The 22,837-nt window shown below is 46.7% G+C and overlaps 1 protein-coding gene across 6 annotated transcripts in view; it reads left to right on the top strand.

Annotated features, from left to right (window-relative positions):
- The window catches only part of OGDH (oxoglutarate dehydrogenase), a 75,511-nt gene that overhangs the window by 38,550 nt on the left and 14,124 nt on the right, over nucleotides 1-22,837 (top strand). For 5 of the 6 annotated variants that reach the window (XM_065883872.1, XM_065883871.1, XM_065883869.1 and 2 more), the window contains 7 exons: nucleotides 5,875-5,990; nucleotides 9,166-9,320; nucleotides 9,460-9,606; nucleotides 10,133-10,223; nucleotides 10,600-10,779; nucleotides 14,197-14,325; nucleotides 22,498-22,677. In XM_065883872.1, coding sequence (XP_065739944.1) covers nucleotides 5,875-5,990; nucleotides 9,166-9,320; nucleotides 9,460-9,606; nucleotides 10,133-10,223; nucleotides 10,600-10,779; nucleotides 14,197-14,325; nucleotides 22,498-22,677 — 998 coding nt within the window. Of the gene's footprint in view, nucleotides 1-5,874; nucleotides 5,991-9,165; nucleotides 9,321-9,459; nucleotides 9,607-10,132; nucleotides 10,224-10,599; nucleotides 10,780-14,196; nucleotides 14,326-22,497; nucleotides 22,678-22,837 lie in introns of those variants that run through there. The other variant, XM_065883874.1, reaches the window with a different exon arrangement.

Genomic DNA, 22,837 nt, shown 5'->3' with positions numbered 1-22,837 from the left:
AATTGCCCTGGTTGGACCTTCCAGTACCATGTTGACTAAGAGGCATAAGAATGAACATCCTTGCTTTGTTCCTGATCAATGGTGGATTACATCGATTGATTTTCAAGTATTGAACCCAACTTACATGTACTGCTGGAATAAACCTCAGTTGGTCATGGTATATAATTCTTTGTGCATGTTGCTGCATCTATATATATATGTATTTGCATCTGTATTCGTAGGGAATATTGGTCTGTAATTTTTTTTTTTCTGACTGTTTTTGTCTGCTCTTGGTATCAGGGTAATTCTAGCTTTGTAAAATAAGCTGAGAAGTTTTCTTCCTACTCTAATTCCTGAAAGAGACTGTGTAGAGTTGGTGTTAATTCTTCTTTAAACATCCAGTAGAATTTCCCAGCAAAACCATATGGGTTTGGATTTCTTTTTCAGAAGCTTTTTATTTATGAATTCGATTTCTTTAAAAGTTAGAGCTATTCAGGTTATCTCTTTCATAGTGGGTGGGTAACAGCAGTTTGTGTTGTTCTAGGAATGGTTTGTTTACATCTGAGTTGTCAAGTGTATGTTGTTCATAGTATTCCCTTAGTATCTTTTTGATATCTGCAGGATCTGTATTGATATCCCCTTTTACTCCTGATACTGGTAATTTGTGTCTTCTCTTTTTCTGTTAGTCCTGTTAGAAGTTTGTCAATGTTACTGATCTTTCCAAAGAACCAGCTGTTTCATTGATTTTTCTGTTTTGCTGTTTTCAATTTCATTGATTTCTGTTCTTATTTTTATTTCCTTACTTCTGCTTTCTTTGTGTTGTTTTTTTTTTTTTCCTTCTTTTTCTAGGTTCTTGTGGTAAGATCTTATAGATTACTGATTAGAGCCTTTTCCTCTTCTCTAATGTTTGCATTTACTGCTATAAATTTCCCTGTCAGAACTGCTTTAGCTGTCCTACAAACTTTGACATACTGTATTTTCGTTTCCATTCAGTTCAGTGTATTTTCTGATACCCCTTAATATTTCTTCTTTGACTCATGGATTATTTAGAAGGTGTTGTTTAGTTTCCAAGAATCTGGAGATTTTCCTTTTATATTTCTCTTATTGATTTCTAGTTTGATTCCATTGTTGTTGGAGAATGTACTCCATATAATTTCAGTTCTGCTAAATTTTTTTGTTTTTGGCTTCGTCGAGCCTTAGTCGCAGCACGCGGGATCTTTTGTTACAGCACGTGGGCTTCTCCAGTTGCATCGCACTGGCTTCTCTCTAGTTGCGGCGCACAGGCTTAGTTGCCCCATGGCATGTGGGATCCTAGTTCCGCGACCAGGGATCGAACCCACATCCCCTGAATTGGAAGGCAGATGCTTAACCACTGGACCACCAGGGAAGTCCCTCAGTTCTGCTAAATTTGTTGAGGTGTTTTTATGGCCCACTATATGGTCTGAATTGGCATTTGTTCCATGGAATTTGGAAAGAATGCATACTCTGATGTTGTTTGGTGAAGTGTTCTATAAATGTCCATTAGATCCTGTCAGTTATAGAGTCTTTCTATATCTTTGGCAACTTTCTATCTACTTTTTTAGTCGATTATTGAGTGAAGGGCTTTGAAGCCTCCAGACGAACTGTGGGTTTGTCTGTTTTTCTTTTCAGTACTCAGTTTTGGTGTGTTTTTTTTCACATATTTTGCATCTCTGTTGTTTGGTGCACACACATTTAGAATTGCTATGTCTTCTGGGTGGATTGATCTTTTTATCATACAATGTCCCTCTCTGTCTCTAGTAATTTTCTTTGCTCTAATATATACTTTATCTGATGATAATATAGCTACTCCTGCTTTTGTTGGACATGTTTTACATGACATATCTTCTTCCATCCTTTTACTTTCAGTCTGCCTAAATCACTGTATTTGAAGTCAAGCATATAGTTGAGTCCTGTTTTTTTAATCCACTCCGTCAATCTCTGTCATTTAAGTAGTATATTTAGACCATTTATATTTAATGTAACTATTGATATGTTAGGGCTTAAGTCTACCATTTTATCCTTCATTTTGTTTGGCCCTATTCATTTCTCTGCTTTCTTTTTCCTGACTTCCTCTAGGTTTTTAAACCTATACTTTAAAATTCCATTTTTATTTATATGTAGTCTTTTTGATCATCTCTCTTTGTGTTTTTAGTGGTTTTTAGCCCTTTTAGTGGCTGTTTAGGTGTTATATCACTACATAACTTATCACAATCTAATGGTGTCATCATTTTACCAGTTCAAGTGAAGTGTACTTACCTCCCTTTACATTCCTTCCTTCTCTCCATGTAAAATATATAGTTATCTTAAACATTTCCTCTACATATGTTTAGAACTGCATCAGATAATATTACAAATTTTGCTTCAATCATCAAACATAATTTAGAAGACCCACGAGGAGAAGGAAAGCCTTTTATTTACCTGTATTTTTTAGTTCCATGTTCTTTCTTCCTTCCTCCTGTCTGATTCCTTCTGGTATCATTTCCTTTCTGTTTACAACTTCTTTTAGCCATTCATTTAGGATGACAGATTCTCTTAGTTCTCTTCATCTGAAAATGTTTTGATTTCTCCTTCATTCCTATAGGATATTATCACTGTATATAGGATTCTGGGGAAGCAGTTCTTTTCTTTCAGCTCTTGGTAAGTGTGGTGCTACTTCCTTCTGGTCTCCATGGCTTCTGTTGAGAAATCCTCTATTATTTTGTCCTCTGTTGTTTTGTCCTCTGTTGAGAAATCCACTATTATTTGAGTTGTTTTGCCCTCTAGACAAAGTGTCACTATATTCTGGCTGCTTTCAAGATTTTTTGTCTTTAAATTCAGAAGTTTAATTGTAACATATTTTGACATGGATTTCTTTGGCTTTATTTTGTGAGTTCACTGAGTTTCTTGAGTCTGGAGTAAGTCTTTTGCCATATTTGGGAAGTTTTCAGCCTCCCGCTTTCTGTTCTCCTTCTGGGATTCATCAACACAGCTGTGAAATCTTTTGTTACAGCATCACATGTCCCTAGGACTTTCTTCCGTTTTTTTCCCCCCCAATCTGTTTTCTCTGTCTTCTTCAGGTTGGTTTATTTCTGTTCTCCCTTTAAGTTCACTGATCCTCTGTCCTCTGATAATGCCATTGAGCCTGTTTACTAAGTTTTAATTTGGGTTATTATATTTTGCAGTTTCAAAATTTCCCATTTGGTGCTTCTTTGTATCTTAATTTTTTGCAGAGACTTTCTGTGTCTTTGCTGAGACTTAATTTTTTTTTCATGTCTCATGTTTTAATTGCTCACTGAAATCATTTGATAATGGCTTCTTGAGAATCTTAGATAATTCTAACATCTGTGTCATTTTGGTGTTAGTGTCTATTGATTATCTTTTCTCGTTCAATCTGACATATTCCTGGTTCTTGTTATAAGTGATTTTTCTTTTTTTTTTTAATATTGAAACCAGGACATTTTGGGTATTATGAGATGGGATCTTGTTGAAATCTTTGTTATAGCAAGGCTCCTCTGAACACTGCTCTGGTAGGGAGGGGCCCACCTAGTTACTCCCCGGTGGAGATGGACATTCTGGGCCCCAAAGTCTCTGTTGACATTAGGGTGGGGGAGTGGGCTAGTGCATTACCTCCCAGAGGGAATGAAAGTTTGGGCTTCTTCTTGGGCCTTCTTTGAAACCTTTGGGTGGGGTCAGAGGTCAGAGTGCACTGCAGCCTGACAAGGGTGTTGATGGGACTGCAGTGTGTTCCGTATGTTTGGGTGGAACAGAGCAGTTACAGTCTAAAAGTTTTCTGTCCTGCGAGGCTGCCTTTCTCCTAGTCCTTTAAAGAGAGCAGCTTTTGTTGGCGCTTTTTCTGTGTACACCTGTAGAAGTTTCCACATTCTTTGCTCCAAGTCTGGGATATGGGAGCCCAAAAGGAAACCCAGGGACCTCCTTGGCTGGTTGGCTTTTTTCTCCACCCTTTGGCGTAATCTTGCATTTGTTTTATATATGATATCTGGGGTTTTTAGTTGCACTTGGTGGGGGAATAGGTAGGCATATGTCTATACTTCCTTCCCAGACATCTGTAGATTTAAGTTGTCAAATGACTGAAGAACTCAGAAGCAAGGCCAGCAGTTTTGAAGTTCAGTAGTAGAGCCCAAGAATGATCAGTTCACGGTGATGGAAATGAAGAATCACCCATGTGGTGAGGCCAAGGGCTCTTCATGCTGAAAGGTCACGAGAAGCCCACGTTCTCCTCTGGGACACACCAGTTGTTGGTTAACTCCACAATCAAAATGTTCAAACTGTTCCCAACAGAGTGTGCACTCCTTGGATACCTTGGTTCCCTTAGCCCCCACTGCTGAGTGTTCCCATGAGCTAGGAAAAGTGTCCCCCAAATAACTCTGGTTTTCCTCCATAAACACTGAGAGCTGAGCTGTGAAGGGCCGGAGCCATGCTTTATCAGGCCCACGTGATGGCCCATACTCATTCTTGATAGAATAACAGCAGGAAATGGGTGCATAGCTTAACCAAGCCACTCTGCCATCACCACCACCACCCCAAGGTGAAAAAAAGCCAGGTTGCTTTTGTTTTAATAAAACAAAAAAAGGTTGAAAAACATAGAATTTGCTTTTAAAAGTTAAAAAAAAAAAAGTGTCCTAGAGCATTAGATAAATAAAAGCTGTGGTTCCCAAACCAGCTTGATAGGATCATCCAGGGATGTTCATGGCCCATCCATGACCAATTGAGTCAAGTCCTGGCACTGGAGCCTGGAAATGTGCATTTTTACAACTCTCCCAAATTCCCTAGAGATTTGGATACACAGCTGTGTTTGCAAGCGACTGCTTGGGTCCCTTACTGGGCCTTCTGTCTTATTTACACTTAATTAGGCCAGGAAATGGGAGACTGTCTGGCCTTGCACAGTCAGGTGTCAGAGACTGTGGGTGCTCGTTTCACATTTCATCCTGGCGTCTGGGACTGTGAACTGCTCCTTGCCTCACTCCAGCCAATAGCTTGTGGGTGGGAGCCTAACCTATAGTGTCACTGGACAGTTTTCCTCCAAGTCTCTTCCCCTTTGACAATGATTGCAACATGAATCAAGCGCATAATGCCCTGGAAAGAGCCCCTCCACTCTATCACGTGTTTGTCAGTTTGAAATATGCTTTCAGATGAGGAGGCACCTTGCACGTGGTGCTCAGCAAATAGCAGTGATGAGTCAGTGATAGTCGGTTCCTTAGCAATTAGTCAGTAAATACGTGTCGGTATTGGACTGGGGAGAGCGATAATCAGATCTGTGACTCATGAGCGCTGTCTGGAGGATGGGTCTTTATGTGCAGTTGGAGGTCTTCCAGGAGATGGCGCCGTCCTTCATCAGAGGTGGCTGTGGAAGCCTCTGCCCTGCTGCCTGGCAGCTCTCCCGCAGGCCACTGGGCTTCTTAGTGACTGTCCCTCACTTCTCAGTCTCCTAGCTTCCACTCACCACACACAAACGCCATCACCATTAAGACATATATGACCTAGTCTAGTCCAGTTCCTCATTTTCTACTTGAATTCTATCCTTAACTGTTTTTCATTTGCTTTCTGATTGACTTACCCAGTGCCTTTTCAAACCTAAATCGCTTTGTGTCTGTGGGGCCTTGAAATACGTTTTTCTCTAAATTATGAATAATTGGTGCACTGGACTAATATATGCATCATATGAATTTATCCTCCTTTACCTGTGATGCCAGTAATATACTCAGCTTCTGTTTGTTGCTAATTTGTGTTTCTGGCTGTAATATAGTATTTATTTTCATACATAACAGAGGTTTTTATGATTTTGTTCTTCTTTTTTCTCTCCCCTGGGGAGTCCCTCCCCCTTTTCCTAAACTGTGGCCCCCGTATGGCTGTGCCCATCTCTCCTCACCCCTGTAGGGTTCTACGGGCTGGACGAGTCTGACCTGGACAAGGTCTTCCACCTGCCCACCACCACGTTCATCGGGGGACAGGAGTCCGCCCTTCCGCTGCGGGAGATCATCCGGCGCCTGGAGGTAAGAAAACACAAGTCGTTTCCAGAAAACTCCAGTGGACTTGCTAAAAACTTGTGTTGGCAGGAGACCTCCAGACTAGGTTGTTTTTCTCTTGATCCTATATATTTTTTTAATGTAAGGGAAGGGGAATTGTTTTGTTCTGTTTTTTGCTATTTTGTTGATGAAATTCCATGCTTTTTTATTTTTACAATCAACCATAACAAAATGTAGACTTTGCTTCCGACTTTAAAAAATGTGTCCTGGGCTTCCCTGGTGGCGCAGTGGTTGGGAGTCCACCTGCCAATGCAGGGGACACGGGTTCGTGCCCCGGTCCAGGAGGATCCCACATGCCGCAGAGCGGCTGGGCCCGTGAGCCATGGCCACTGAGCCATGGGCCATTCCGGAGCCTGTGCTCCACAATGGGAGAGGCCACAACAGTGAGAGGCCCATGTACCAGGAAAAAAAAAAAATGTGTACTAAAGCATTAGGTAAATAAAGGGTGTCATTCCCAAAACAACTTGAATAGGAACGCCTGGGGAGATTCCTGGCCCACCTACGACCAACTGAGTCAGCTCTGGTTTTGGAGCCTGGAAATGTGCATTTTTACAAATCTCCCAGAGATGGGGATATGCAGCTGTGTTTACAAGCGGCTGCTCGAGCCCCAGGTTGTACTGATCCAGCATTTGAAAGGGGCAGAGAGCCATGCACGGCTCTCATTTCATCCAGTGCCAGAACCCAGGAGTTGGGCTGTTGTGGACACTTGGACCTGGACTCCAGGGGTCCCAGCCATAGCACCCCCGTCCCCAGAGGGCCCCACGTCCAGGGCTCTTCCAAGAGAGCCTACCATTCTGACTTGTCCCAGTTCGGAATACCCCTTCTCGTTGTTTACAGATATTTGTGTACACTCACCCGATGATGGTGGGTTAGGTATGTTTACACGTGACATGTGCGTGCACTGGGCGGCTGTGTGAGCTGACAGAGCTTAAGTATGTTCTTGGTCCCGTGACATAATAATCAACTTGCAGCTCTTTGAATATTTAGAGCGAGTGCAATTTCTTGGCCTCCTAACGTCTCACTAGAGAGAGAAGCTAAGAATCGGCACCTAAAACTCCCTGCCCTTTTCTCCTGGGGATTGAGCCAAGAACAGGAGAAACAAAATATGATCCAGGGGCCCAGTAACTATGTGTCCAAGTTAATAGCTAAATTCATGCTGATGATAATGGAGACATACTATTTTTGACCCAATAATTTCCTTTGAGCCTTTAATTGTTCAGTAATGGACATACTGCCCATCAGGCATAAGGAACACAGGCGTGTTCTCCTGCCTCCATGGGTAAAGGAGGGAGCCCCTCCCCCTCCCCGCCTCGTCCCTCCCCGCCTCTTCCCTCCCCGCCTCTTCCCTCCCCACTTCCTCCCTCCCCCTCCTCTCCCCCTTTCCCTTCCTTCATTCTCTTCCCCTCCCCTCCCCTCTCCCCTTCCCTTCCCCTCTCTCCCCACCCCTTCCTCTCCTCTCTGCTAGGCTTACAACTCAGACTTGGGTCCCAGGGAAGATGCACCCTTTTTTAAGCTGATGGAGGAAGGTTCAAGGTTCACGTTAACAGATGCTGTGGCTGGGCCATGTTTTCTCAAATGTGTTTGTGTAGAAATACACTTTCTTCTGTGGCTCAGTAGATCAGGGCACTGTCACTGTACAGCTCTGGTGGAAGTGGTGACTCGCGCTGGCTCTGAAGTCAGGGAAGGCAGGCCAGCACCCCCCATCCCTGGGCTTCTTGTGCATCCAGTTTAAAAGTTCCCAGTTTATCACATGAGGTGTCCTCAGGGAAATATAGTTTTGGAGTTAATGAAAACACCTTAAACACCAAGGTCTTTCCCAGATCCATTTCCTCTTTTTGTCCCTAGGCAAGATTTTCCTCCTCTTGCCTAGGATGATAGCGAGAGCACGTTGTGGTTGGCCATTATTTTGAGTTCAGGCAAATGTCCCTTTGTTTCATTATCATAGAATTACCATGCAGAGGTGCCCACCCCTGCTCTGGTGTCACATCTAGACCCACCACTGGGATCCCAGGTGCATCCTCACCCTGCACTCTGCCAGCCAGTTTCCATGTCTGTTGTGAAAACCAAAGGGGGTCACAGACAGAACCACCAAGCAGAACCTGGCCCTCTAAGTGCTTGGTCAGCATGGCTGCTGCGAAGACGTTGAAAGGCATTTGTGGGCTCTAAAACTTATTGTCGGGAGTTCCCTGGTGGCCTAGTGGTTAGGATTCAGCGGTATCACTACCATGGCCTGGGTTTGATCCCTGGTCAGGGAACTGAGATCCCACAAGATGTGCAGCGTGGCCAATATATATATATTAATTAATTTTTAAAAATTATTGTCACACCAGGGCATTGCTTTTTAAATTCCTAAAAGCAGTGGTTAAGAATCCTCCTGCCAATGCAGGGGACATGGGTTTGATCCCTGGTCCGGGAGGATCCCACATGCCGTGGAGCAGCTAAGCCCGTGCGCCACAACTACTGAGCCTGCGCTCTAGAGCCCATGAGCCACAACTACTGAGCCCGTGTGCCGCAACTACTGAAGCCTGCGTGCCGCAACTACTGAAGCCCGCATGCCTAGAGCCCGTGCTCCACAACAAGAGAAGCCACTACAACGAGAAGCCCGTGCACCGCAACGAAGAGTAGCCCCAGCTCGCCGCAACTAGAGAAAGCCCACACGCAGCAACGAAGTCCCAACGCAGCCATAAATAAATAAATAAATAAATTTTTAAAATAAATAAATAAAAGCCTGCTAACTTAAGTGGCCACTGAGCTGTGATATCCACCGGCAGCACAGGGCCTTTCTTTCTCAGGGTGGTGGGCACAGTCTGACCTTGAGGTCAGAGAACCTGTCTTCCCCAGGAGCTTCCCCGTCCCTGGGCTGGTGCTTCTGTCCTCCCGCCATGAGGGGAGCATGTCTCGGCTTAGTGGTTCTCACTGTCCCCTCCCTGCCTATTGGGCTCTGTACTCTGTGGAGGAAGTATTTCATGGCCAGGTTCGGAGTGAGAGGAGGTTGTGGGCCCAAACTTGGTGCCCCAGGTCACAGCTGGCTCTGTTGCATTTGAAAGGGAGGCCACCTGTTCTGCCAGCCTTCTGGCTGAGTGGGCAATCAACACCCCTGGGGGGACATCCCCTTGATTGTGTGTGTGTGTGTGAAAAACAGATGGCGTACTGCCAGCACATCGGGGTGGAGTTCATGTTCATCAATGACCTGGAGCAGTGCCAGTGGATCCGGCAGAAATTCGAGACGCCTGGGATCATGCAGTTCACCAACGAGGAGAAGCGGACCCTGCTGGCCCGGCTAGTGCGCTCCACCAGGTACGGGGCTGCACTGGTCCCGTCAGTGTGGCACAGCCTGTTGACAGGGGTGGGTGGGTTTGGAGCGTGGCCACAGCCCCACGAGAGCAAGGTTGGCCCTGGTGACTTGGCTCTTCAGAGTGGCTTGGTTCCTGTCCAGGTTTGAGGAGTTCCTGCAGCGGAAGTGGTCATCTGAGAAGCGCTTTGGTCTCGAAGGCTGCGAGGTGCTGATTCCTGCCCTCAAGACCATCATTGACAAGTCAAGTGAGAACGGAGTGGACTACGTGATCATGGGGATGCCTCACAGGTACCTGGCTGCCTTTCATGCATCCAGAGCACGGGGTGGGGCACTAGGCAAGCAAGGAGGCTGGCTCGCCTGGAACGCACTTGCACCCCTGTCCTGGGACAGCCATCGCCACAGCATCCCCCTCCCTCGGTAGCCACTGTCACACTCAAGGCCACAGTGGTTTTAGGCAGGCATCTTGGCCTCATGCCCTTGTCGGGATCACCACTGAGGGAGGTTAACCTAGAGGGAAGGCTGCTCGGTGACGTGGAGCGGAGACCTCAGCTTGAGGCGGCAGCGGAGGCTGAGGGTGGAGCGTTCACCGCAGGCCGGCAGTGTTTCTCCGTTTTCTACCTTTCTTCCTCCCACCTCGTCGTGGCCCTGGGTGCCGGGCAAGCAGAGGCTGAGTGTCCCACATCAGCTCTGCTCTCAGCTCCTCTCGGGCTGCAAATCGAGGCATTGCCTGTCCATCGGGGGAGGAAGGGGCTAGAACAGCATTGCCTGCTGTCTGGAACACAGCTCAGGCCCTGCTCGCTCCTCTGTGTACCAGAGGGCGGCTGAACGTGCTTGCAAACGTCATCAGGAAGGAGCTGGAGCAGATTTTCTGTCAGTTCGACTCAAAGCTGGAGGCAGCTGATGAGGTGAGACACCTGATTTCTTTTAGAAACTAGCATAGCTCCGACCCACACCAGACCCTGGTTCCACTTGTTTCTCCGGAAGCACCTGGGCCTGGGATCCTCCATACCACTCGCAAAGGAGGTGGCCGGTGGCCGACCTCCCAGAGAAAAGAGAGATCAGAGGCTTGGCAGCCCCCGCAGTCCTCCCCGCTGGGGTTTGGGACATGCGCCTCTGGTTGAGGGACCTTCTCCCTGTGCCCTAGGTAGAGCCATTCTGGGGAAAGGCTTTCCATCCTTCCAGGAATGGGGGTTCTGGGAGGAGAAATAACACAGGACAGGGCTGTCGTGAAGAGTAAGCATCTCCATGCCCAGGATAAAGGCTGACTGTTTGTACCTTCAGGGTTCTGGAGACGTGAAGTACCACCTGGGCATGTATCACCGGCGGATCAACCGTGTGACCGACAGGAACATCACCCTGTCGCTGGTGGCGAACCCTTCCCACCTGGAGGCTGCCGATCCCGTGGTGATGGGCAAGACTAAAGCTGAGCAGTTTTACTGCGGGGACACCGAGGGAAAGAAGGTAAGGCCACGGGGGCTGGCCAGGGGCAGCCCTGAGGCCAGATGGTCCAGGACCGGCTCACAGCCTCAGGCACGTCCCAGACCTCATGTTTCTGGAATTTAACAAAATATTCTGAATGGATCTTGAAAGAGTAGCCATAGTATTAATAAATTAATCCATTACAGATAATGCTTCCTTCCAAGGTGTGACCACCAGAGCTAGGTGGGGAGTAGATTGCTTTCATTGTCACCACACCTGTGGAGAAGCTAGTTTTGTACAGTATCATGGCGGATGAAGAGGCTTTGTCACTGAACAGGAGGAGAGAGTCTTAAGGAAAAGATGTGGGTGAGCCGCCTGCTCACCCACATCTCCCTCTCATGTGGGAGAGGCCGCCTGCCAATGCAAGGGACACGGGTTCGTGCCCCGGTTCGGGAAGATCCCACATGCCACGGAGCGGCTGGGCCCGTGAGCCGTGGCCGCTGGGCCTGCGCGTCTGGAGCCTGTACTCTGTGGTGGGAGAGGCCACAGCGGTGAGAGGCTCGTGTACCACAAAAAAAAAAAAAAAAAAAAGAAACAGCAGGATTTAGGTAGACGGGAAGAAAAGGACATTCTCTGGAGATGAAAGAAGGACAAGGATGGAGGTGGGGTTGTGCTGTGGGCAGAGCAGGGAGGAGCTGGGCAGGGCAGCCTGGCCCAGGGATGCCCTGGAGAGGGGTCAGACTTTTTAGAGGTGGAACCAAGCATTAGTCTACTAGGTTCTATAATTTTTTTTGTATTCTTTTTTTTTTTTTTTTTTTTTTTTTTTTTTTTTGCGGTACGTGGGCCTCTCACTGTTGTGGCCTCTCCCGTTGCAGAGCACAGGCTCTGGACGCTCAGGCCCAGCGGCCATGGCTCACGGGCCCAGCTGCTCCGTGGCATGTGGGATCTTCCTGGACCGGTGCACGAACCCGTATCCCCTGCATCGGCAGGCGGACTCTCAACCACTGCACCACCAGGGAAGCCCTAGGTTCTATAATTTAAAACAGTGAGACTACTCGTACTGTGTTTGGACGGTTAGAGGGTAACGGGATCCCGACCAGAGGTGGCATTGGGAACAGGAAGTGGTTCCTGCACCACAAAGAGTGTGGCCCATGGGGAGGGTGTCGGGACATGAGAGTTACTTTGCTGAGCTTGGGGGCCTGGATGGTGCCTCAGAAACTCCAAGAGGGTAGAAAGTGGCTTCCTGTGCAGCCCCCGAGACCACCAGTGACACAGTGGCCAGGGACGGATAGGGAGGAAACCAGCATCAGTGACCAGTGCCTCCAGCATTTCCGCTGTCCATGGCTGGGACCCTTGCCCAGGCATTTGGGGCCAGGGAAGGGAACAGGATTGCAGAAAACTTTGTGACATCCACGTTCATAAATTACAGACGAAAAGCCACTCCAGCATCGCTTGCTTAGAATGCTGGAGACATCCTGAAAAGGAATGAGAGAACTAGGGAGAAGTGGTGGAGGGTGTCTAACATGCTTCAGATGATCACAGCAGTCCATCCTGTGAGGCCAGGAGAGGCTGATTAGCCCTGTGTGGTCACCAGGCACTTGTCTGAGGGAGTGCCCTGTCCATGGGAGTGCCCTGCCTGGCGTGGACGGCCCATCCCTCCAGGGCCCTGCCCCCGCCCCTCTATCTGAGCCCACCCTTGCCCGTGCTCAGCGGGTGGGTCCAGACCCCACCAGTCCTTCACACCTGCTCTCCTGGCTACTGTTCCCAAACCCTTAGGCAATTATCTGATTTCTGTTAAACCCAGAATCCAGGGAGCTGGAGTGTTTGTTACATAACCTTCAAGGCTGCAATCCTCTGAGGAGGTCCCTGCGCAGACCCGACACTTGTGTCCACTTCCACCTGTCCCAGACAGTGTCCCTGTGTCCCTCAGGGCAGGACACATGGGGTTCTGCTAAAAAAAAAATCTAGATTTTTGTCCCCGAAGAGCACGTGGACCTTCCCTTCCTGGCGCTGCGGACCAGGGAGGTGACAGGAGCTGAGTAAACACAGCAAGAGGGCGTCAAGGAGCAGGGGTGGCAGGGCCGTGGGGCTGTACCAAGCAAACAGGTCATGTGTTGAGGACAGTGGGAACAGTGTCTCACGGTGTAGGGGATGTTTATAAATGCAGAAGGAGGAAGGCCCAGAAAAAGGATTGGAATTGGAGGCATCATAGTTGTACAATGTGCAGATTTAGAAATCTCCATGTATGTGAACCTGTGCGTCTGGTTTTTGGCTCTGTGCTGAAAGAGCCTAGAAGTGTGATGCTCTAGTGGCGATGAGCACACAAGTACTAGTCTTCAGTGCCGCCCTCCGCTGACGGAACCAGGCTCCTTAGAGAAGTGTCTGATTCCAGGGCTGGGCAGGAACAGTGCGGCAGGGGGCTGAAATCTCTGTTGTGCCAGAAAGCATGGAGGCCCCCACGAGCCATGGGGCCTGTCCAGATGGCACGGGACCCCCACGCCAAGTATGGGGCAGCGTGAGCGTCCACATAACTACAATACTAGTCAGTTACAGCCAGTTGAATAAAACAGGAATCCGGGAGCACATATTTATACAGATAAATAAAAGTCGAGAAGAGAAAGCTTTTATGGAATGCCAACGCGTGAAGGTAGGAGTGACACCTGGCAGCATCCCAGGGGTGCCGCTCAGGCTGCTGGGTGGGTGCAGGTGTGGTAAGGAGCAAGATCCAGAAGTTCTCCTCACTGTTCTCGTTACCGAGGAGAAATGGCGAGTTTAAAGGGAGAAACACAGACTTCCTGGCGGTCCGGTGGTTAAGACTCTGCACTTCCACTGCAGGGGGTGCAGGTTCGATCCCTGGTTGAGGAACTGGGATCCCACATGCCGCGCAGCATGACCCAAAAAAAAAAATAAAGGGAGAAACAGACAGCTACCTGTCCATGTGATCCAAGTCAACTTCATCCACGTGGGGTAGGCCAGCTCTGGCGTCCCCTGGTACGGAATGCACCACTCCTGAGTCTGGTCACACAGGACCATCGGAGCCCAAGGCCTGTCTGCGACGTGGAGACGGGAGACACAATGGGCTGCTCCAGGTCGAGAGGCTAAAGAGGCGTGGCCCTAAGAGCACATCCACGTGGGGTCTGGGCCAGCATTGCTTTCCTGATGAGAGGGTCCTGCGTGGTGGGTTCAGGGGTGGTGGGCATTGGCTCTGCAGCAGATGATGGCAGGGTGGCTGGTGTGCAGACATGGAGGGCACCCTCGTGGAGCACATTCTCGGGGGAAGGGGGTGCTGGGGGGGGCCTGGGGGTCTTTGTGCCTTCCTGCCATTTTCTTTCTAAGTTCGAAATTATCTCAAAATACATCATTTTTTGAAAAGTGGATTGTGACTGAATCTCCAGTGTGCCTTGTGGACGTGGTGGTCAGGACCATGTCACATTTGGGGTCTCCTTTGCATGTCTGCAGGTCATGTCCATCCTTCTGCACGGGGATGCTGCATTTGCCGGCCAGGGCATCGTGTACGAGACCTTCCACCTGAGTGACCTGCCGTCCTACACGACTCACGGCACTGTCCACGTGGTCGTCAACAACCAGGTAACCTGGGCTCCAGGCGGGCTCTGGGCTCTTTGCAGCAGAGAAGGCTGTGGAGGCCACAGCATCAATTAGACTTTCTCCTCAGGCTTCTACGCTCACATCAGCCTTACTTAGAATGACATGGTTTCATCATTTAATACATTTGTTGTTTTCTGATTAATAAACTTGGACAAACAGGAAACTTTCTTTAAAGTGGAGAGATTTTAATTACAGTGTTTAAGATCATGGTGTTATTTCAGAATATTTTCTTCCATATCCACAAGCATATAGATGGCTTTCCTCTTTTAAGAAACTGTGTTTTATACACACAGTTTTATATCCACTTCTTATTTACCACAGTGTTTTCTCATGGCATTATATATTCTTAAAATATTAATTTTAATGGGAATAATTCATTATAGGTTGTTTCATAAAATAGATATTGAAAAGGTGCCAAGGAAAGAGAAAGGTCTAAAAACAACCTGTCTCTGAACTGTGTTTTAAACAGATGACCAAACACAGAGAGTCTTTACTGCTTTTTGGGTAGGGGCTGAGATGCTAACAGGAATGGTCTTCAATCTGGAAGAGTACAGCAAAGATCATTCACAGGGATTGGAAGCCCAAGACACAGGGGGATTTTTTTTTTTTTTAAAGAAAAAAGTTTTTCCATGAGTAGTCTCCAGAGTCAGGTGAATTCCATCCCAGGAGTTTTTTGCTTGGTTGATTGGTTGGGTTTTTTTGGTGCAGTTTTTTTTTTTGGTTTTTTTGATTATTTATTCTTTTTTTAAAATTAATTTATTTGTTTATTTTTGGCTGCATTGTGTCTTCATTGCTGCACGTGGGCTTTCTCTAGTTGGGGCTGCTCTTCATTGTGGTGCGCGGGCTTCTCATTGCGGTGGCTGCTCTTGTTGTGGAGCACGGGCTTTAGGCGCGTGGGTTTCAGTAGTTGTGGCATGTGGGCTCAGTAGTTGTGGTGCGTGGGCTCTAGAGCGCAGGCTCAGTAGTTGTGGCACACGGGCTTAGTTGCTCCGCGGCATGTGGCATCATCCCAGACCAGGGCTCGAACCTGTGGTCCTTGCATTGGCAGGCGGATTCTTAACCACTGCGCCACCAGGGAAGTCCCTCTCCATTTGTTTAGATTGGGTAATTTCTGTTCCATCTTTAAGTTCTCTGAGTCTTTCCTTTCTCCCTTCCATTCTGCTATAGAGCACCTCCATTCAGGTTTGGGTTTTTTTTCCCTGATTTCCACCCCCCCCAGGGGGGTTTGTTTGTTTGTTTTTTCAACTCTAAAGTTTCCACTTGGTTCTTCTTGTATCTTCTGTTTCTTTGCTGAGTTTCTATTTTTTCATGTATTTCAGGAATGTTCATAATTTTTATTGAGGTATTTTTATGAAGTTTGCTTTGAATTTTATGAATTTTAATTTTATGAAGTCTTTGTGAGGTAATTCTAAAATCTGTGTCATCTCAGTGTTGGCTTCTAATGATTGCTTTTTCTCATTCAAGCTAAGATTTTTCTGGTTGTTGGTATAACAAGTGATTTCTTATGAAACCAGACATTTTGAGGATATGTTATGAAACTCAGAATCTTATTTAAATCTCCTGTTATAGGAGGTGTCCTCTGGACATTTCGGGTCGGGGTTGGGGGACACTTGTTACTGCCAGGTGGGGTAGGGGTCCAGGTTCCCCACCCCAGGTCTGTTGATACCCAGGGAAGGGAGGGGACGGAGGGTGGGACAAGGGTGCTTTGTTACTGCTTCCCAAGTAGCCTCCACTAACACCAGGAATGGAGTGGTTGCCTAATTACCAGCAGCCTAGGGGGGCTGCTGGGGACACAGGGCCTTTGCCTGGGCAAGTGGGGGTGGCCACGGTGTTTTCTGTGGGGTTGGCTGCAGCAGGGTGATGATGATTGTCTAAAAATCTTCTGTACTGCTAGGTGGCCTGTTCCTGGTCTTCTGGCCAGAGAGAGCCACTTTCCTTGAAACGTCTTTTTGATATGCCTGTTGGCGTTTCTGAGTTGCCTGCTTCCCTAGCCCTAAATCTGGGCTATATGAGGCAAAAAGATAGCCCTGGGAATGATCACAAGTCATTCCTCAGGACCGGAGGTCCCCGGCTGATCTGCTTGCTTCTGTCTACCTTCAGTGTTTGTTTTATATATATAATGCCTTGGGTTTTTAATTGTACTTATTAGCAGGAGAAGGAGGGAAAGGTACATCTCCTCCGTCTTCCAGAAGTGGAAGTCCCTATGAGCACTTTTTTCTAAGTGTAAATTCCATTTCTTTAGTAAATACAAGACTATTCAGGTTATCTGTTTCTTCTTGAGTGAGCTCTGGTTACTTCTGTCTTTCATGGAATTTTTTCATTTCATTTGAGTTGTAAAATTTATGAGCATAAAGTTTCCAATGTTCTCTTATTAGGGTCTGTTGTTTTATCCCTTCTTTCATTCCTAATATTGGTAATTTGTGTGTTTTCTCTTTTTCTCGGTTATATAGATTTGTTGTTGGTCTCAAAGGAACACCTTTGGTTTCATTGCATTTTCTCTGTTGTTTTCCTGTTTTCTATTTCATTGGTTTCTGCTCTTTGTAATTTCTTTCCTTCTACTTGCTTTGGGTTTAATTTAGTCTTCTCTTTCTAGTTTCTTATTCATTGACTTGAAACCTTCCGTCTTGGCAATATAAACATTTAACAGTATTTCAATTTAAGAATCACATTACATGGGCTTCCCTGGTGGCGCAGTGGTTGAGAGTCCGCCTGCCGATGCAGGGGACACGGGTTCGTGCCCTGGTCCGGAAAGATCCCACATGCCGGGGAGCGGCTGGGCCCGTGAGCCATGGCCACTGAGCCTGCGTGTCTGGAGCCTGTACTCTGCAACGGGAGAGGCCACAACAGTGAGAGGACGACATACCACAAAAAAAAAAAAAAAAAAAAGAATCACATTACACAAATACAGTACAGGTAAGCCTTTGGTTTGTCAAACTTCTTATGACAGAAGGTCAAGCATTTTGGTTGAACTTAAGTGAGACTGTGTCCAGAGGAGAGAGTCTTAGGATGGCATAGTGTCTGGAAAATTACCCTAAAAGGAAGCCGTGACCATGTAGCCCAGAAGATGGAAGACTCCTAGAAGCATAAGAGCTGTTTTCAAATAAATGAATGCTTCACAAAGCAAGGAATATAATGGGCAGAGTCAGCACCAGTGCATAGCAATTACCAGGAAGCAGCAGATTTCAGCTGAATGAAAAGAACTTCCAACAATCAGACCTGTTCCTTTTTTTTTTTTTTTTTTGCGGTACGCAGGCCTCTCACTGTTGTGACCTCTCCCGTCACAGAGCACAGGCTCCAGACACGCAGGCTCAGCAGCCATGGCTCACGGGCCCAGCCATCTGCGGCATGTGGGATCTTCCCAGACCTGGGCACGAACCCATGTCCCATGTCCCCTGCATCGGCAGGCAGACTCTCAACCACTGCGCTGCCAGGGAAGCCCCCTGTTCCTTTTTTTTTTTTTTTGCACCGGATAAAATTTAATAGGGTGGGGAAGACACTGAAAACGGGACAGGGAAGAAGGTGCAGAGTCCGGGTTGGGTGAGGGCCTTAGTCAGCCAAATCTGGGGCCTTCAGGCCCACCCAGCTGCATTGGCAGGTTGACGCGGTAGCCCTGAAAGCTGCAGAGCGCCCAGCACATGTGGGAGCATGTCCCCTGGATGGGGACAGCCAGGGACAGAGCTGCAGGGTTGAAGGAAACAGGGCTCCAACCAGGATAGACCATTTGCCTCTCGCGTCCCCTCTGGCTCTCAAACCCAGCAGTTCCACTTTGTGGGGTTTTCCTACTACTACACTCACTCCCAAATGTCTTCTTTAAAGATATCACTTGGGGAATTCCCGGGCTGTCCAGTGGTTAGGACTCGGTGCTTTCACTGCCAGGGCCAGGGTTTGATCCCTGGTCAGGGAACTAAGATCCTGCAAGACACACAGTGTGGCCCAAAATATATATATATATATATTATATGTACATAATATATATGTCACTGCTGCACAATTAATATCTTAATAAAACTGGAAGAAAAAATAAATGTACAAAACTGAAATAAGTAAATAATATGGAGGGGCATTGTGGGGAAGCTATGACTGCTGCAGCAAGACTAGAAACCAGAATTTCTGCCACTACATCAGTAGGGAGCTGGTTAAGTAGTTTATGATGTATCCATCCATGTGTTACAAGGCTTAAATGAATTAATACATATAAATTAATATACATAAAGTGCTCAGAATAGTGCCTGGCCCATAAATAAGCACTAATGTAAGTTAACTGCAACTGCGGTGTAATAAAACCATTTGAGAGAGTAGGATCTATGTATACTGTTGAAATGAACTATAAGGTACGTTAAGTGGGGAAAAGAAGTGCAGAGCAGAACGTGGAATATAGCTGCATCTCTGTGTGTGTGTGTGAGTGGGTGGGTATGCGTACACCCACCATATGTGTTTAAAGATGAAGAACTCAGGGACTTCCTTGATGGTCCAGTGATTAAGACTCCGAGCTCCGAGTGCAGGAGGCCTGGGTTCAATCCCTAGTCAGGGAACTAGATCCCGCATGCCACAACTAAGACCCGGCACAGCCAAATAAATAAATAAATATTTTTAAAAAATAAAATTAAAAAAATGAAGTCGGTAACAGTAGTGGATATTGGGGAGGGCAGCTGGGGGACTGAGGTCTCAAAACTTCGAAGCAGTTCACTTTCTGTGGTGTTCTAGCTGTAATGTTCATATTATGATCACTGTCTTACCTGGTCCCTACCCTCATTTCCCTATGGGGAGACCCAGACCCAGATGGACCATGGGATTGATCAAGGTTCTCTGTAAGTGCTCATCAGAATTCTCCCTGGTACATCTTTTTTTAATGTTCTCATCAGTTTGTGACTATTTCTAATCTTTTCTTTAGTCAGTGTAATAAAGGAGTTTATGTAAAAGCAATTCATCATAAATAAATAAATAAAGAAGTCTCAGACTTCTGTAAGAACTACAGTTTTGCTAATGTTTTCTTAAATCTTTTTACTGTTTTTGATAACATCAATCATGACATGGGGCCAGTAAGATCTGTAGCAGGAAAGGAAAGACGTGCTTTGCTGAGGCTCTTGTTTCTCTAAGGACACACGTAGGATTTCCTATTCTGAATGTTTCTTCTAAGGAAACCATCAGTTGCTAAATGCTTTTGTATAAGAATGTTTATGGGCGGGGTGGGGGGGGCTTCCCTGGTGGTGCAGTGGTTAAGAATCCGCCTGCCAATGCAGGGGACATGGGTTCAAGCCCTGGTCCGGGAAGATTCCCACATGCTGCAGAGTAACTAAGCCTGTGTGCAACAACTGCTGAGCCTGTGCTCTAGAGCCCACAAGCCACAACTACTGAGCCCGTGTGCCACAACTACCAAAGCCCGTGTGCCTAGAGCCTGTGCTCCACGGCAAGAGAAGCCACCGCAACAAAAAGCCTACGCACCACAATGAAGAGTGGCCCACACTCACCACAACTAAATAAAGCCGGGACGCAGCAACGAATACCCAAAGCGGCCAAAAATAAAAATAAAATAAATTTTAAAAACAAAAAAACTTACTAAAAAAAAAATGTTTATCGGGCTTTCCTGGTGGCACAGTAGTTAAGAATCTGCCTGCCAATGCAGGGACACGGGTTCGAGCCCTGGTCAGGGAAGATCCCACATGCCACGGAGCAACTAAGCCCGTGCGCCACAACTACTGAGCCTGCGCTCTAGACCCCACGGGCCACTACTACTGAAGCCCATGCACCTAGAGCCCATGCTCTGCAACAAGAGAAGCCGCCACAATGAGAAGCCCGTGCAGTGCAACGAAGAGTAGCCCCTGCTTGACCAACTAAAGGAAGCCCATGCACAGCAACAAAGACCCGATGCAGCCAAAAAAACATAAATAAATTTATTTTTTTAAGAGAAGATTTTTCAGGGAAAAGTTAAAAAAAAATGTTTATAAAAACCAAAGAGTCTTTGTATAAATTTTGGCAAAGCCGTAGGAAGCAATATTATATAATCATTAAAATATTTAATATCCTGGGGAAACGGTCACAACATGGTGAGTGTAAATGCAGGTTACTCATGCTGCTAGTAGGAGGGTGAGTGGTACAACCACTTTGGAGAGCACTCGATGGTATTTAGGTGCAATGTTCTGACCCTGTGGCTTAGTTTTCCCTTTTTAGGAGTACTGCAGAGAAACTCAGTGCTTGCTGGAGAAAACCTCCGTAAGAATGTGTACAGTAACAGTGTATTAACCACAAGTTGGAAACAACTAAATGTCCAACAACAGGAGAATGGATAAATGAACTGTGGTATATACTATTCAGTACTTAGATTTCACTAAGCTCTACTACAGGAAGTAGAGGTACATGTTTCAACCTGGATGAACCATGAATATAAATATTGAACAGAAAGCAAGTTGCAAAGGATTTGCACAGCATATAGAGTATGATACCGTATGTAAGGTACATAGACTGTATATCTCTATGGTTTAAAAGACATGGAAATACTCTTCCAAAATGTCAGTGCTATGAAAACCCAAGAAAAGCAAGAAGGCTTCAAGATTAAAGGGGACTAGAGAGAGGTGACAGCTAATGCAGGGTGATGTGCTGGATTGGATATGGGACTGAGGCAAGAAAGACTGGGTATCGTTAGGACAATTGGTGGAATGTGTCTACTGAGGGTCAGATAACGGTATTCTGTAATATTAAATTGCTTGGGCCGAGAACTGCACTCTGGCTGGTAATGAAATGTCCATGTTTTAGGGAATAGGGACGTCTACTACTTACCTGCAAATGGTTTAGAAAAAATGTGTGTGTGTGCGCGCGTGTGTAATGGAAAGAGCATGAATAAGAAAAGGGGCAAAATGGCAACAGTTGGTGAATCTGAGTAAAGACTGTGTGGGAGTTCTCTGTATGCTTTCAACTTTTCCATAAGTCTGAATGATATCACAATTTTAGTGAACAATAAGCCTAAGAAGATACCATATATTGTTTATGGACACATGGAATACATATTGCAACACGTAGAAACTATGTCCTCCACTTTCAGGGCCGTGCTCTCTGTGTGTGGGCCAGCTGTAGCAGAAATGTATAAAAAGTCCTGAAACTGTTAAGATTTGTTCTTTTTGGCTTGTGAGTTCATGGGTGATCATTATAGTATTATCATACTTTCTATATGTTTGAAGTAGTCCATAAAAATAAATTTTTGGTATTTGTTTTCTTTATTTTCCTTTTTATTTTTTTGGTTGCGTCAGGTCTTGGCTGTGGCATGTGGGATCTTTTGTTGTGGCATGTGGGCTCTTCGTTATGGCATGCGGGCTCCTCTCTAGTTGTGGCGTGTGGGTTTTCTCTCTCTAGTTGTGGCACGTGGGCTCTGTAGTTTGTGGCACGCAGGCTCTCTCGCTGAGGCGCGCGAGCTCAGTAGTTGTGGCTCGCGGGCTTAGTTGCCCCGCAGCACATGGGATCTTAGTTCTCCGACCAGGGAATGAACCTACATCCCTGCACTGGAAGGCGGATTCTTTACCACTGGACCACCAGGGAAGTCCCCATGAAAATAAATGTTAAATGCAGGTTATAAAACTACGAATATATGATTAAGTTTTAGTACATCTAAGTGGTGAGGCCTTTAATTTTCTTTTCAAAGAAAAAAATGCTAATGTGAAGTGACCAAAGTGCAAAACTACAGAAATGATAGGATCTGAAATTTTATATTTATATTTCATGTGTATGCATGCAAAGAAAATCATCTGGAAAGGAAAACATCAAAATATTTACACTGAACCTGGTAGAATATAGTGACTTTGTTTAATTTTTCATTAAACTGTCTTCCAAACTCTGTTGAACATGTATGAATTTTGTTACCAGAATAGGAAAAAAAAAAACAATTAAAAAAAAAAAAGCCTTTGGGAACTGTCTTAGAGTAGGCCAAGGGCAGCCAAGTGGCCTCCAGCAAGTGGCCTTCAGGCTCCACCCTGCCTGCCTCAGACACATACATTCCTGCTCCTGCCCTGCCCTCTTATCCTGCCCTGCCCTCGGCTCCACCCCCTGTCCTGGTTCCACCCTGCCATTGGCCTGGAGGGTGGGCCTGCTCTGCCCCGCCCCACCTCTGCCCCACCCATGCTCTGCAGCGTGCCCAAGCCCCCTGGCCAAGCTGCCTGTCTCTTGCAGATCGGCTTCACCACCGACCCACGCATGGCCCGCTCCTCACCCTACCCCACCGATGTGGCCCGAGTCGTGAATGCCCCCATTTTCCACGTGAATGCGGATGACCCAGAGGCAGTCATGTACGTGTGCAAGGTGGCAGCCGAGTGGAGGAGCACCTTCCACAAGGACGTGGTGGTGGACCTGGTGAGTGACCTTAGCCCGCGTCCTGAAGAGAGGGGTCAGGGCTCCCTAGAGCCAGGGCACCTCACTGCCCCTCCTGAGGGCTCCTGCATCTTTGGCCTGGGTGACCTGACCTGGGGAAGAAGGTAGTTGGAATCCTGTCCCGAGATAGCCCCAGGTCACT

The sequence above is a fragment of the Phocoena phocoena genome, chromosome 9 (assembly GCF_963924675.1).
Source record: "Phocoena phocoena chromosome 9, mPhoPho1.1, whole genome shotgun sequence".
Lineage (NCBI taxonomy): Eukaryota > Metazoa > Chordata > Mammalia > Artiodactyla > Phocoenidae > Phocoena > Phocoena phocoena.
The sequence above is the reverse complement of the archived record's forward strand: the minus strand, read 5'-3'. Positions and strand labels throughout refer to the sequence as shown.